General features: G+C 26.6%; 1 protein-coding gene across 1 annotated transcript; it reads right to left on the bottom strand.

Moving 5' to 3' along the window:
• Positions 1–9056: 9056 nt before the first annotated feature.
• Positions 9057–16450, bottom strand: LOC133804497 (serine/threonine-protein kinase STY46-like). The gene is made up of 5 exons (XM_062242652.1): positions 16388–16450; positions 13494–13742; positions 11969–12494; positions 10546–10688; positions 9057–9257 (listed from the first exon to the last, which is right to left on the bottom strand). The coding sequence occupies exons 1-5, from the start codon at positions 16448–16450 to the stop codon at positions 9057–9059; spliced, it is 1182 nt and encodes a 393-aa protein (XP_062098636.1).
• Positions 16451–16723: the final 273 nt, after the last annotated feature.

Below are 16723 nucleotides of genomic sequence, written 5' to 3'. Positions count from 1 at the left end.
CAAATCAAAGTTCTCAAGCTTCTTAATAATCCAAAACCATCAAATCCCAAGGCTCAAACGAACCAAAAACTCGACGATTCACACAATCCAATTCTAAGCTTAGAAACTCTAAAAACTCACAACTTAAAACTTAGATTACCTTTGATTGGGTTGTTTCTCGTCAAATCCTTCGGTCAAGATGCTTCTAACCTTTCCTAGGATCGCTAGGCCTCGATCCTCGCTTGATTCCGACTCCTAGAACTCGAGATTTTATTCGAAAATGCCTCGAACGGTAAAAATGAACTAACGGAAAGAGAACGAGAGGTTTTCTAATGTACGGTTCTATCTGACAAGCTACTTCAAGCTTAAGTAATCTCAAATAAAACCTAGTGCTCGGGACCCCAAAAACCTCCCCGGGAACATTATAGTCAAAACTCTCTGAATTTCCTCTTGATCTCAATAACTCCCAATTTATCATCAAATAACATTCTCATAACTCAATATCTCAATAAAAGACCCCCGTTATGAAAAAACCGCTAATTCATAATATAAGACCGTCTCATGCCGAATAGCTCGAATATATTTCCATAATAATGAGATCTCATTCACAAATCACAATATGCACTCAAATATACAAATATGCCATCAACGGGCCAAATTACCAAAATATCATAATAATCAAATGTGGACCCACATGCATGCATATAACATCATATTATAATATAATTCACATAACATATGCATATATTCATTTAATGGCATAATTAAACAGTTATGGCCCTCCCGGCCTACTAATCTAGCCATTAAACCGCATTACAGATTTCAGGACATTACAGTAATTACCTGATTTAATAGTGTTTAGACTAAGATAGGAGGAACCAATGACGATTCCAAAAAAATCTTGTAAGGAGCTATTATCCAACTACCTCTCTCAATTAACATATTTTTTTAATATGTAAATGTATATAATCATTTTAATTGAAATATAAGTTTATAACTATATAAATTTATATTATATTATTAGAGAATGGTGTCTCAGGAATAAATATAAAAATATTGAGTCATTAATAAGAACATGAATAACTCCACTAATCACCAATTGATTTTTAAATGGAACCTCATAATTTTTGTCATATATCATAAATACTATTTTATGTGGTGCGCTGCGAGATGATAGGTCGAGATTGGGTAATATGTTTCTCTGCCACTTACACTCATTCGGTTCAGTCCCCTTTGACGACAGGGTTTGGAAGGATTGAAATGGTATCACATGTAGGGTGTGAATGAAGGTTCATTCCTTGGAGAGTGATCGCAAGAATGTTATTCGAGCCATACAAGAACGAGGCAGTATCTCGATGGATGATCTTATTGTTGGAGATATTCACCATTTTACGTTCCTTTGTCATGTTGGTACAACTTATTTTGTTTCGCACTTGGGGAATCAAGTGCCCCATACATTTGTAAAAATTAGTCTCGGAGCAATGATTTTCAACTTTTATTATAATTAGTTGTATTGTCCAATGAGTTGATGATGATTTAAATTATTAATATATTAAACTTTATTTTTTTTTTAAATCAAATAATTTTTATATGAGAAATTAGTGAAAATGATATATTTTTTTTAAGTGATTTTGTAATCTGGTGTACTTTTGATAATTTTTTTCAAAATGATATCTATCTAAAATTCGATCAGTTATCTAAATTTTTAGTTATCTAAATTATAAGAGGTCATTTTGCAAAGAATTATTAAAACTAGGTTAGAATGCAAAATAACTTTAAAAAATAGATCATTTTCGCAAATGACTCTTTTTTTATATACATATAAATGATAAATATTATATCACTTCATATCATCATATTATTTTATATTAATATTTAATTAAGGTAGGATTACTTGTTGAAACCCTATACCTATTTAAAAAATATTATATATCCTACTCTCTAAGATATAAGTACAACCTTTTTTAATAAGATAGATAGTCATATTTTATCTGAATTGTATCTATTCAATGAATACAAAAATAGCAGTGAAAAAATTTATAATTTATTAATTAATTGGTCAATGCCTCTAAAGAGATGATATGATCAAATTTTATTTTGGAAATAATTAGGCACGTTTTAAATTTAACTCAAGACTCTCTTCTCTACTACGTTTTAATATATTTTTTTCTATATTAAATTAGTGACGTTTGTAACGTCAATCACATCGATAAACAGTGTCATTATATAGGTGTAGTATATTTTAAATTAGAACAAAACTATATAAATGATATTTCAATTTAATAACTTAACTTTATGATTAAGTGTCACAAAATTAGTGACCTTCAAAATTTTGTAAAAAATTAAAATAATTATTGTATTGATCGATTTTGAAAACGTCATTAAAAAAAAAAAATTGTGGGAAAAAACGTCATCACAAATATTGATATGTCTATATTATATTAAATATTTTAAAAAATTATCAATACATTTTTTTAATATATGAGCCACCTCAAACCAATTGCATGTTCATATTTTTTAATTGGTAATATCTATATATATATATATATATATAATCTGGGAGGATTCAATGGTAGGATATTAAAAAAGAGCATATCGGTTATGTTCTTTTGTATTTTCGACTAGTTAATAGATTTTTATGCAATTTTTTTTATATCCGTGTAAATTGTAGTTATTTAAAACATTTTGAAATTTTTAAAAAAATTATAAATAATTTACAGTATCGAAAATTAGGTTCAAACATATTGTTTTCCATGCGCGTAAAAATATTAGTCACACATGCAACAATATATTTTTTAACTAGTTTTCGACACTGTAAATTATTTGAAATTTTCTAAAAATTTATAAGATATTATAAATAATTACAATATACACGGTCATAAAAAAATCATGCTAAAAACTATTCACAGATCGAGAACACAAAATTAGTCACACATGCAACAATCTATTTTTTAACTAGTTTTCAACACTGTAAATTATTTGAAATTTTCTAAAAATTTATAAAATAATCTAAATAACTACAATATACACGGTCATAAAAAAATAGTGCTAAAAACTATTCACAGATCGAGAACACAAAAGGGTCTTTTTGAATACTGTACATTAGAAATTTCTATAATCTAAATAATATATAGTCTTATTATATTTTAATTTTATTTCATCATAAAATTTACAAAATATGTCTTCTTGATAACTCCACTTTCATCATAGTCACGTTTGGAAAATAAAATAATATTTTGATCAAATTTGATAAATTGTATGATACTACGATGATCTTTGGTTAAGCAACTAATTAGACATAATATTACAAAAGTTGATCCGACAATCTAATTAATCTTTTATTAATTATGAGATAATTTAGTCATATTAAGAAATTTAAGATAATAGTTCTATAATAATGATGTTAGATAAGTGATTAATTCATTCATTATTTTATCTCTCTCTTTTCTTTTATTGTTAAATATAATATCCAATGTATACTATTTTATCTCCAATGCATGGTGTTAATAAATTATTTTTAGTTCATTATTAAAAAAAAATATTTTAAAATTTAAAATATAAATAATTACAATAAATTTTGTTTTCACTAAAATAATAATAAAGTATGATTTGGCAATCCATAAAACTCTATTTTTTTCAAACTAAAGAAACTCTATATTTGGAAAGCAAAAAGGTAAATGATAAAATAGAAATATAGCTAGTTCATTAAAGTAATTAAAAATAGAAAATAAAAAATAACTATTTTAAAACAAGAAAATGTTGACTCTTTTTTCCACTTTTTATCATATTTTCAAGGACACACTAAACTTTTTTCTGGCCATAAATAAAGAATTCATACCCTAATTTGTTTGCTAAAATTTTAGGGATCAGTTTGCAATTTTATGAATAATTCAAATAATATTATTTATGCTTCAATTTAGATAAGAAAAAAAAATCATATTTTAGTGGGCAGAGACAAAATTTTGGGAATGTGACATGTCACACAAATATTCAGGAGACTGTACCTTTCAGGATCTTCTCCAAAACATTTTTTTGTTTTGTTTTTTTATCTAAAAAATAAATGTTTTTGTATTTTTACTTTTTGAAAAACAAAAAAACAAAAAACTTGAATACTAATATCACAATGAATTTTTAATATTTATAATTGAAAATAGCATAAGCAAATGATTTAACACTCTTACATTTAAGCTATTTTCACTAATTTAATCACAGCATAAGCTAAAATATATGCTGTAATAAGTGATAACTAGAATAAGATTATTATTTCTTTCAAAAAAAGAAAGAAAAAAAAAGAATTAAGCTTATTATTAAGAAAAACTTTTGGTATAAACACCAAAATTTAGACATCTAATAATAATGTAAGATTTATATATATATATATATGCATTATTTGATATGCTTGAAAACCCTTTATAGCACTATTTTAGCACGTGACTAGCCACTAATTAGGGCACGTAATAATGTGAGTTGTATTCCACTATGTGTATTTGTGAGGTGTGTATCATTTCGATCCATATATATATATATATATATATGAATAAATATATAGTTGTATTGGAGCTAAAGTGTAGAACTTTAATCATGATATATACATGTGTTCAAACTTAAATCTTCCCACTCAATATGACAACCAAATCTAATACACATGCATGGCCATGACTTTAGGGTTTCTTAAGTCATTTAAGATTATACAAATAATATCATGTATTATAAATAAGCCTTTTTTTTTTTAGATTTTCATTATTAGTTATAGATATTGTGTATATCATTGTAAATTAAAATATGGTAATCATCCTCATAATTTATTTACAATTCTTAATCTGACATAGTCTACCATAAGACATACATGTACACTTTTGGAGGAAAAGAATGTCGAACATCGTCACGAATAAAGGGAACAACATCATCATAACAGGCACCATACGAGTGGACCAGCAACTTCACCATTTTGGGATACAAATCTATATGTAGGTTTATAAATATATATAATTTTTGTTCTAGTTCGGTTTGAACCCATGCCCTTTTAGTTACGAAGCTAAAGGGGCCACCGATAGGCTAAGCAAATGGTGGTTATTATGGACAAGTTTGATACGACTATCAAAAAAAATTCCGAGCTTCTTTTGAGAGTGTTTGGATACAAATTTTCAAAAATAAATATTTATATATTTCTTGAAAAAATAGTTTTAATAAATAATTATAGTGTTTTTATTGAGTATTTTTTTTAAAAAAAAGTTATTATATTTCTAACTTTATTAATGTTCCAATAGTAGATTTATAATACCTAAACAATAATTGATTTTTTTTATATGTTTTTACTTATCCTTTTCTACTGTATAATATAAGAAAAAGAACATGAGCTATATACATATATATAAATATTAGTTTCCAACCTATATAAAATAGAAATTTCACATACCTAAAATAAAATAAAAAATTGTTTGGTGCTCTACAAATACTAATTTTAATATTGATATAAATTTAATAAAATAAAAAAATTATAACTAATTGGGGTTATTTTATTATTCAATCACTCATAAAAAAAAATACTAATTGTTGGACAAATCAAATTGAATGAAAAAATACTTTATTTGTAATGTACAATAATTTGTAAAGCATATGAGATTTTTACAAAAAAAAATTATTTTTTAACATATATAAATAAAACTCAAATTTACTTAAATTATAACAAAATAAAAAAAAATAATTATAAAATATTATAGGATGGCAGGTCACCTCGATAAAAATTTATTTTATAGATATATAGATACTATTATTTTGAATATGTGGAAATAAATATATATATATATATATATAGGGAATTTATTTATTTGGTACTCTATGTTTTTGTAAAGTATCATTTTGATACTTTCTGTTTTCAATAATGCTCATATAGTACCCTGTATTTTAAAATTATACATATTTAATACCCTAGACTCAGATTTGATAGATAAAATTTTGTCAATATGATCAATCTGTCATCATCAGTTATATGTAATTAAGTAATTAAATTTAAATTTGGAACTTACATAATTGACAACAGTTTGATTAAATTGGTAAAATTTTATTAGTTAAATTTGAGTTTAGGGTATCAAATATGTATGATTTTAAAATACAGGATACCATATGAACATTATTGAAAACAAAGAGTACTAAAATGATAGTTTATAAAAATACAGGGTATCAAATGATTACCTACCCATATATATATATATATATATATAGAGAGAGAGAGAGAGATAGAGTATACTAACACTATTATCACGTGCCACCTTTGAAAACAACATGTCATATATAGTGCTTTGTGTATTTATGGCTTTGAAATCTATATAGTGCATTCATTAATCATTATGATATGGAATACGATTGGTTTTTTTGTTTTTGTTTTTTCGAATATGGAATACCATATTCAAAATTGAAAACGAAATTACATAAACTTTTGTGAGTTTCAACTTTGTACTATTATTTTCCAATTGATTTTGTCCTTTAGTAAGATGACATAAATGAAAGTCTTTAGTGAGTTTTGGAGTTTTGGGGTTTCGTCTCAATTATCATTACAAGGAATAATTATCTCTAAAAAAATTTGTTATATTTTCATTATATACCTATTTAGTAGGTTGTGTTTTAAGATTATCTATTTGGTATGTTGTGTTTTAACAAACAAAGATTTGGACTATCTATTATGAGTAATTTTAAATTTATTCAAGAAACTTTTTATAATGACCAAATTATTTTTAATTTTTATAAATAAATTATTTTTAATTTTTATATTTTTACAGGTCGAAATTAGTGTTTGTATGCTCTGATAGTTCAGATTTATCTCTTTATTAATGAAATTCTTTCTTTTGAAAAAATAAAAATAAAATATTCATAAAAATAGGAGGATTGTGTTTTACTCCAACTTATAATTTTTTTTTAAAATTTACTTTAAATTATAAAAATAATAAAAAAGTATATTTTGATTAGTAAAAATTAATAAATAATAAAAAAATATATTTTTCTTAAACAATTTAGTTTATCTAAAAATATAAAAAACAAATTAAAATACTTAACTTGTTAAAATTGAGACAACAATCTAGTCATTATAAAAATTTTGTTTGACTAAATTCGAGCATAATGTACTATATAATTTCTTACTTCATAACGTAACAACTGAGTGTTATTCGTAAAAGAAAGTTCAAATTAGTATTTTGTTAAAACACAAATTATTATATAAAGAAAGTTTTTACGGTAGGAACCCTGAAAAAGTTCTTATCGGTAAGAATTTATTCTATTTTTAGCACACCGATAAGTTGTAGTCTCATTTTTTTATTTGACGGTGTATATTATAGATATAAAATACCTCCCGCAAAATTTTAGAAAAATCTGAATAATTTAGAGTTATCTGAAATCAGGATTCAAACAGTCTTTTTCACGCATGCATAAAAAAACAAAATAAATACGCACGCAATAAACTATTTATTGAATCCAAATTTCAACACTCTAAACTATTCAAAATTTATTGAAAATTTATGGGATGTCCCCTAAAACGACAATGTACACCTCCAAATAAAAAAAAAATTAAAATTACAACTTATTTAAGTACCAAAAATAAAAAAAATTCCTACCGATAGGTACAAAATAAAGGCCCCACCGTATGTGTGTTTGTGTTCCACACCCTATAAAATAAATATATAAATATCTTTGGGCTTTAATATTGTGACTTTTGATATTAGTCTTATTATTGTTGTAAGAAGACTTTATTAAAATTTTAGGTTACCTATGCATAATATAATATTGAGTATTTGACCACCTATGTTCCCGGCACTAATACATAAAATCATATATTATTTCTCGGCAGAAGTTCCAATCTTAATTAATGCTATTGTTGTTAAACAAGTTGACCTACAAAATTAATTTTTCAACGAACATGACTTTTTTTCTCAAAATTTTGCCATAGATTCCGATTAAATAATAAATATTCAAACTAGAACTAAAAAATTCTATCAAGACAACTCAACCCAGCTTGAAAATTCAATTGGGTCGAATAGGATTTTTGTTTTTCTAAAGAGAATTTACTTATTTGGTACCTTATGCTTTTGCAAAGTATTATTTTAGTAACTTCTGTTTTCAATAATGCTCGTATGGTATCCTGTATTTTAAAATTATACATATTTGATACCCTAGACTCAGATTTGATAGATAAAATTTTGTCAATATGATCAAACTGTCATCAGTTATATGTAATTAAGTAATTAAATTTAAATTTGGAACTTACATAATTGACAACAGTTTAATTAAATTGGTAAAATTTTATTAATTAAATTTGAGTTTAGGGTACCAAATATATACGATTTTAAAATACAGGATACCATATGAGTATTATTAAAAATAGAAGGTGCCAAAATGATACTTTGCAAAAACACATGATACCAAATAGTTACCTACCCTTTTCTAAATTACTTTTATATACTTTAATTATAAAGAACTTAAAAGAATAAAAAGAACAATTTTTTCGAAATAAAAAAAGAAAAAAAGAACAATTATATCCCTATACTTAAGCATACTATTTTTTTTATTATGTATATTTCTCTAAAATACTTAAACAAAAAAATTTAATCACAAAAAATATTTTTTGTTCTATTAAACATAAAATAAAAATAAATAAGATTATCTCATTAGAACTAAATTTATACTAAGATCAACTTTTCTAATATAATTTTTTTTAATATTGATAATCTAATTGTACATTAGGGATGAACTATGTGCTAAGAAAATTATTTTTATTACTTAATAACTAATACTAATAAATATGTAAACTTGAAAAACATATAAATACAAGAATTAATTAATTAATTAATTAAAAAAACATGAAGAGAAAAAAGAAACTAAGAATGCCAATAAAAGTACCTTTACTCATTTGCTTTTTTTTTTTTTTATTTTAATTATTGTAGGGATTCAATTAAATCCTCAAATATTGAAGATATATAGTACATATATATTAGTTGTTTGTGACCATAATTTTTTAGCACATGCAACTTTGAACATGGGCAATATAACAAGATTGTACATTAAAGTTACTACATAAATATATTATATAATCAATCAAGAATAGTACTTTCCATAATTGTGTTTTGAATAATAATCTTTTTAAGAAGGCAAGTGATTGTAGCAAAGGATGGCCTTTTAGAAGGGTCTCCATTCCATGATAGGCAAATCAACTCAATAACTTCTCTAAGTGCCCCATTTTCATCTTCAGGTAGTCTTGGCCTTAGATCGCTTTCTACTACTTCCATGGCGATCTAATATAATTCAACACAATCATCAACAGTTAGTTATTAATTTGTTTACTTAATTATTACATAAATTTTAATAGTTAGTCTTTTATTCAATAATTATGATCAGGATAATGATAATTGCACTAAAATTATGTACTAAACCATTACACTAACTGATGTGACTCTGTTTTAAAAAACTGTGAATCCCGATTAAAATAAATTTGATTGGTTAAATAAAATTAGCATGTCAGTTGATATAATGTTTTCATGCATAATTTTAGTGCATATATCATTACTCTTATGATCATCATTGACAAAGTTAAGATTTTTTTTTCTTAGGGTTAGTAATCTGTAAAGGGTTTCCTTATAATTTTACTTTCAAATTATAAACTATAATTTGTTTTCACTAAAATGATTAAAAAAATTAAATTGACAAACTTGGATTTAGGCCCAAAAAAAAATTGGATATTTGGAAAATTATCATTTTGTATATAATAATGAAAAAAATAATATATTTTGTATTAAGCAACACTCAAATTATCGGTTCTGATTTCCAAAAACACAATATAACCTCAACACAATATTTAAAAATTGTGACCAGAGTCAATCCTGAGATATTATAGTCCTTAATCTCATTTTTATTTAGGAGCTATAATTATTTCAATAATGCTTAAAAATTAGAAAAATTACACCTAGCACTACAAATTTCAATTTTTTTTGAAAAATACGAAATTTTACAAAAATTACAAAAATACGGATAACAGTTTGTTACGGTATTATAATTGCTTGCTACAATTTTCTATTTAGTCTGTAAATGTTGTTTACAAAATTATAAAATATTTTTACAATCTTATAAATTTTAATTACGAATTTGTAAATTTTGGTTACAAAACAAACTGTTGTGTTACAAATTTGCAAACTTTGTTTACAAAAAAAATTCCGTATTTACGATTATGCTACTCTATATTTTTGTATTTTCTTACAAATTTTGTAATTTAGTAATTTTTTTTAAAACCTTAGATATTTTTGTGAATTTCTCATAAAAATTTAGGGTCCTCGATTTGACTCAGTTCGAGAGCCCTAAACTTGGGTCAGCCCGTCTTAGCCCACGGTCGATTTTGAATGTGACTATCGAAAACTCTCATTCTTTGTTATTAATCTTTATATTCTCTTTTTCTTATTATTTTTGGACCAATAAAAATGAGATTTTTTATTAGGGAGACATAAATTTTTTGTATTTTTGTTGCTGTTGTATAGATAGATTTGGTTGAAGAAAACAACATGAGATGTAATATAGTATTAGTATTAGTACCTTAGGGGGACCATAGTCGATTTGGATGTAGGGATATTCCCCAGTCATGAGCTCATTCATAATAACACCAAAGCTATAAACATCACATTTTTCATTATATGGCTCACACTTTATAATCTCTGGGGCCATATACACATAAGTTCCTGAAAATACACCATACATTATAGCATGACACTAACATATACAAACATATTATATATATACACACACAAGTAAATTAAAAAAAATAAAAGTATTCAAGGGTTATAATTTTCGATATTTACCGCGAAAGTACTTAAATTATTGTGTTTGTAGCACTTAAGTACTTAAGTTATTATTTTGGCGGTGAAAGTACCTTATGTTCGTGTTTTAGTGCATTTTAGTACAGTTGTTTGTTTCGTCGTTAAGTTTTTCTACATTATGTTAAATTTGTTTATACACTTGAGTACTTTTACCGCAAATATTTATTAAATTAGGTACTTTTGCCATAAATATCTTTTAAATTAAGTATTTTTACCACAAATATTCTTTTAATTGTGTACTTTTGTGTACGTTTTACAAGCGAACTTAATGGTGAGAGTTGACGGCTGTACCAAACTGCACCAAAATATGGACAGAAAGTACTTTCGTCAATAATTTAAGTACTTGAGTACTACAAATGTAATAACTTAAATACTTTTGCCACAAATAACCCTATTGAATATATAAATTGAAATTTTAAGTACATAAATAGTATGATAAATAAAAATCCAAAATCATTGGTAAGATATATATTTTTAATAATTTCAACGGTTATTCTTTATATTTTTTAGAAAATATAATTTATTTGACAAAGAATACTCTAAGTTGCTGAGTATTCTGTAACCCTAAGCATCTTTCAGATACCTTTCACTTAATTCTGGGTTTTCAGATAATTTATTTATTTTTTGTAGCAATTAACATTTGTTTTTTTTTTAAATAATTCTAAACCATATATTAAATGGTTTTTTCTTTCCAGAATTAGAAGTTTAAAAGGTTGAAAACTAGACATTATGTTACAATTTTAATAGGTTGTGATGAAACATATTTTCCAAGAAAAAAAATGTCCAATTATATAATTGATTCTTGTTAACCTATATATATATATATATTCTATTAGTTTCTCTTCAAAATGACATATTTTTTAAAATCATTTTGTACTCTAGTCTAATTTTAATAATTATTTACAAAATAATCTCTCATAATTTAGACAGCTAGTCAAAAATTTAGACAGATAGTTGAAAAATTCAAACAACCGATCGAAAATTTTAGATAACTGGTCGATAAATTTAAACATCTGGTTGAATTTTAGACAAAAATTATTTTGTAAAAATATTATCAAAAGTAGACCAGAGTACAAAATCACAAATAAAAAAATAATTTTCACCGATTTATCTAAATATAATTATAATAAAATAAAACTCACCTGTATCACCAGAGAGGGCCATCTCTTGATCGTATAAGAACATGGCATGACCAAAATCTGCAACTCTCACATGCAAAGCATCGTCCAGAAAAATATTACTGGGCTTCAGATCTCTATGAACCACCTTGGGCCTTTGCTCATGGAGATACTGCATGGCCTGGGCTATTTCCAGGGCCCTAGTCAGTCTCAGGCCCAATGGAGGAACAGGCCCATCAGCTCTTATCGTCATCATCCGTTTGGGCCTTCCCCCGGGTCCATGGAGCCACTCCTCAAGAGTCATCCCCAGCAGCTCGGTCACGGCCCACGCGTGGTTCGGCGGGTCGAGACACGCGCCCATCAGTTGCAGCACGAAACGGTGTCGTTGCCGAGCTAAGGTCTCAAGCTCTTGCGCGAAGAAGGTCACGGCCTTGTCGTTTGAGGTGAAGAAGTGTGGGTTTATGCACTTCACTGCCACGTGGCACCCTCGCCATGTTCCTCTGTAAATATCGGCCGTACTTCCTTGCCCTATTTTCTCATGAAATTCAATCTGGTCCGTTGATAATTTTTATTTATTAATTCGTACGAAAAAATATAAATAGAAAAATAATGTTAGTTATAGTAAAACTCCACGAAATAATATGTTATAATAACCTTTGTCATTAGTAACTTTTCTTTGATTAATAGTATTGTTACGTGGCCAATGGCCATGCATGATGCTTTATTGCAAATATTATAGTCATTTTTCCTTTTTTCGTTTGAGCTTTCTATATATAAATATAGGCCAATTTTTATCGAGGGATTTTACATTGAGCTCTATCGGTGGGGTTCTTTAGTGTTCTCGATCCGTAAACTGTTTTCGACTCGATTTTTTTTATGACTGTGTATAGTGTAGTTGTGTTAGAGTTTCTTACAAATTTTCAGAAAATTTCGAATAGTTTACAATACCGAAAACTAAGTTCTAACATGTTGCTTTCCACGCGCATAAACAAAATTAGTCACGCGTGCAACAACATGTTTGTACTTAGTTTTCAGTACGGTAAACTATTCTGAATTTTCTGAAAATTTGCAGGATGCTTTAAATAGCTACAATATACACGGTCATAAAAAACAATTGCGCCGAAAACTGTTCATAGGTCGAGAATACTAAGAGTCGCACTGGTAAGACTTAAAGTGAAGCCCCTATAAGAGAATTGTCCTATAAATATATTATGGTATTTATGTATCCCAAAAAATACTACTATTATGCAACTAGCTAGATTGCATATAATAATGTGTGTCCAATCTTATTATTTATAGTTACTATTAAAAATATGAAAATTAAAAAAAAAACATAATATTACTAATCATACCAAAGAAAGTGCATATGCTAGGGTTTGAATTTTGCCAAATAACATGACGAATTTTATTCGATTTCGAATCGTTCGTGCAATGAATAAATTCATCGATCAGTCATTAATAATTTGTACGAAACATTACAAATAATTCATAACTAAATACACATACATAAAATGGTTAGTACTACATATTAATATTATAGTGCATGTACCTCATTTGGAGCGATGTACCATCCGTTTCGATTTGCTGTATCAACTAGGGCAACTAGTTCGGAGTGGTGTTGCGAACAAGGGGTCCGAGGAGGAGGAGGATCTTTGTTTTGGCAAATAAGGTCTAAGAATCCATTTTCTTGTGCTATTTGAAGACAGTGTCTCAAATAATCTTGTGTTCTTTCCATCCTTCTCTTCAATGTGATTTGAAGTTCCTTGTGCTTTAGGACTTGTCTTTCTAGGTCTAATACCTTTAACAACCAAAAACACATCAATATAAATATATACCATAGAAAAAAAATGTTTGGCAAAAATAACAATTTCTTTTATCATCTTGTGAGGAAGATTTCCACTCTGTTGTATAAACTTAGTGCTTTATCAAGAGGACTACTTTGTAAAAAGTTACCAAAACAAAGTTATTTTTCAAGATGACATTAGAAAAATCTATATTTTCATCAATTACTCTACGAAAAAAAAAGTTACATTGCATAATCAGAATAATCTACTAATTTTGTTTTAGTTAGGCTTTTAAAGTCGTATTAAGGCACTCCTATGTAAATTGGGCCTTTTTTGGGCCCATTACAAGTATTGATATGAAAACACATTCAGGGGATTGGCCCAACACAACACCATACATGCATATGCTTTGCCACCAATTTAATTATGAAATTTGTTTTGATTTTTATAGTTTGCTTTTTAAATAGGTTAATAGATTTTTTTTTTAACACGTTTTGATGTGAAATTTGAAGAGTTTTTATGCTTTTTTTTTACTCATAGCTTCGTCCCATAAAGAATTTTTTTATCATCAAAATTTATTAATAATTTCGACATATAATTTTTATGTTTTACTAAATTGTAGCATATAATTAGATATAAGATAATTTCTTAAATAACAATACACTAAAAATAAAGGTACCCTATAACATTTTAGTCACAATATATATTTTGTGCGACTAAATACCACTTTAAGTTGTCACAAATGTATTTTTAGTCACAATTTATTATTTTTAGTAATAAAGTTCGTTGTGACTAAAAATACATGTAGTGACAACAAAGTGTGATTTTTGTGACTAATACTTTTAGCTACAGACTTTTTGTGTAATGACACAGGTAAAATAATTTTTCTTTAATTAAATTTTTTTTTACTTGTAATCACAAAATTTATTACGACTAAAACTAACACTTTTTAGTAGTGATAGATTATGCCTATTGTTATCGATCACCTACCACACTACAAATATAAGTAGAGGATTTTAGCTCTTTCATAAAAACATAAATAAATAAAATAAGAACTTAATTGTTATTATTTTTAAACTAAAAAACATGGGTGTTGTTTGGTAAATTTTAAAAAAATAGTTTTTTATTTAATTAATAAAATATTTGAAAATTAAACATAAAATATGTTTGGTAACTCTATTTTCATTTATTATTTTTTAAAATTTTAATTAAAATTTAATAAATTTTGAAAATTGAATTTTTTCACTTTCAATTTTTTTTTTAAACAGTTTTCAATTTTTCTTTTTTTTTTTCTCTTCTTCAAATCAATACCTTATATTGTTAAACAAACAATAAAAATAAAAGTTATCAAACGCATTTATTATTTTTTGTTTTTAAAGACAAAAAACAAAAATAGCTACCAAATAAGAAACAAAAATAAAATTATATTTCTATTTTTGTGTTTAAAAAATTCAAAAACAAAAATTTTACCAAACGGGCTGATGATTATCGAAAAATATATTTCAAAAGCTAAATTTCCAAATAATAAAACAAATACAAAAAGTATGTATGCTCAATGCTAAAGGGTTCAATTGAATTCTTATCACGAGTTGAGATAATGACGGAGCTAGGGAGTCTGGGGTGGCCATGGTTATTCCTATTTTTTTTTTCTATATTTTTGTACAATATATTTAAGAAAAAATTATGCATTTATATATTTTGTATATAAATATATATACCCCTTCGATATTTTAGTCCTGGTACCGTTACTGAGTTGAGACAACAATTTTAGATTTGGTTGCTCGATGTAATTTAACATTTTTGAATTGATCGGTACCCAGTCACTAAAAACGAAAAATGCCCGAAAGACAGTTTCCCTTGCCATAGAGGGACCAACAGGTCGACGCCAGAAGGTGCTAAAAAAAAATAATTTGGCTTGTGATGTTGCTCGTCCTCGGAACAAACATAGATTGCAAGCACTCATGCTAAAAAAAAACCTAAATTAAAAGGGACCTAAGTGCAATATTATGATCACCCTACACCACACTAAAGTTAGTAGAGTCTAGTAGACCTTATTATGATAAGGCTACTTTACAAAGCCCACCACTACTCCTATCTCTAGTCTAGTATGAAAGCCCATCTACACTTGCTTTTATACTTTCTTTCGAAGACTAAAAAAAGTGATCAAGAACAACTCACTAGAACAAACATAATAGTTCTTCTGTCTTGATCTTCGACCAAAAAAAGCCTATAGACAAATTTCAAAAAGTTGGTCCACCGAATCTACTTTTATTTCACTCTCAAAAATCTAAAAATAAAATAAAAATAACCCTACTTTATTTTCTATAAATATATTAATTTTTTTTGGCATGCTTATAAAGAAGAGTGGTTTGAATTGAATGTGGTACACAAATTCGTACACTAGCTATAGCCCTCTTTCAAAATTTTTAATAATGCCAAATTTTGGTTCACCTAATTAATCATTTACTCGAAATAATAATTGTGGGGACTGATGAGGAAAATAAATGCACAAACACACACTCGTGAACCCTAATTTGCATGCATGCACACAACTACTACTCCTCTCGTGGTCCAAAAGTATGGTCAGGCAAATGAAATCAATTAATTTAATTTAACTTACAACTAATAAAGTCTTAAAAAAATGTGGTCCAAATTTTACCTGTTGTTCGAGTTTGTAAATGGGAAATTTCTCTCGTTGGTTGGTGGAAACATTCGAACCCATTTTGAAGCACTTATTAAGCCCTAGCTCGAAGACATCCACCGACGAGCGGTGGCCGGGCGGCGGCGGTTGTGGAAGATTGAGCAGCCTTCTCTTGGTGATGGTTTTTTTGATTGAATGAGGATATATAGAGCGTGATGATTTTGTTACTCAATTAGCTCAAATAAATGACACTTTTGGGCGTTATTTTCAATGTTTTCATTAATAAAAATGGTTGTGTTTTAGTTTATATATGTATTATTATAAGGGTTTGATGGAATCAATGGTGCATATATA

Source organism: Humulus lupulus, chromosome X (assembly GCF_963169125.1).
Source record: "Humulus lupulus chromosome X, drHumLupu1.1, whole genome shotgun sequence".
Classification (NCBI taxonomy): domain Eukaryota; kingdom Viridiplantae; phylum Streptophyta; class Magnoliopsida; order Rosales; family Cannabaceae; genus Humulus; species Humulus lupulus.
This window is presented reverse-complemented; position numbering and strand designations above follow the sequence as displayed.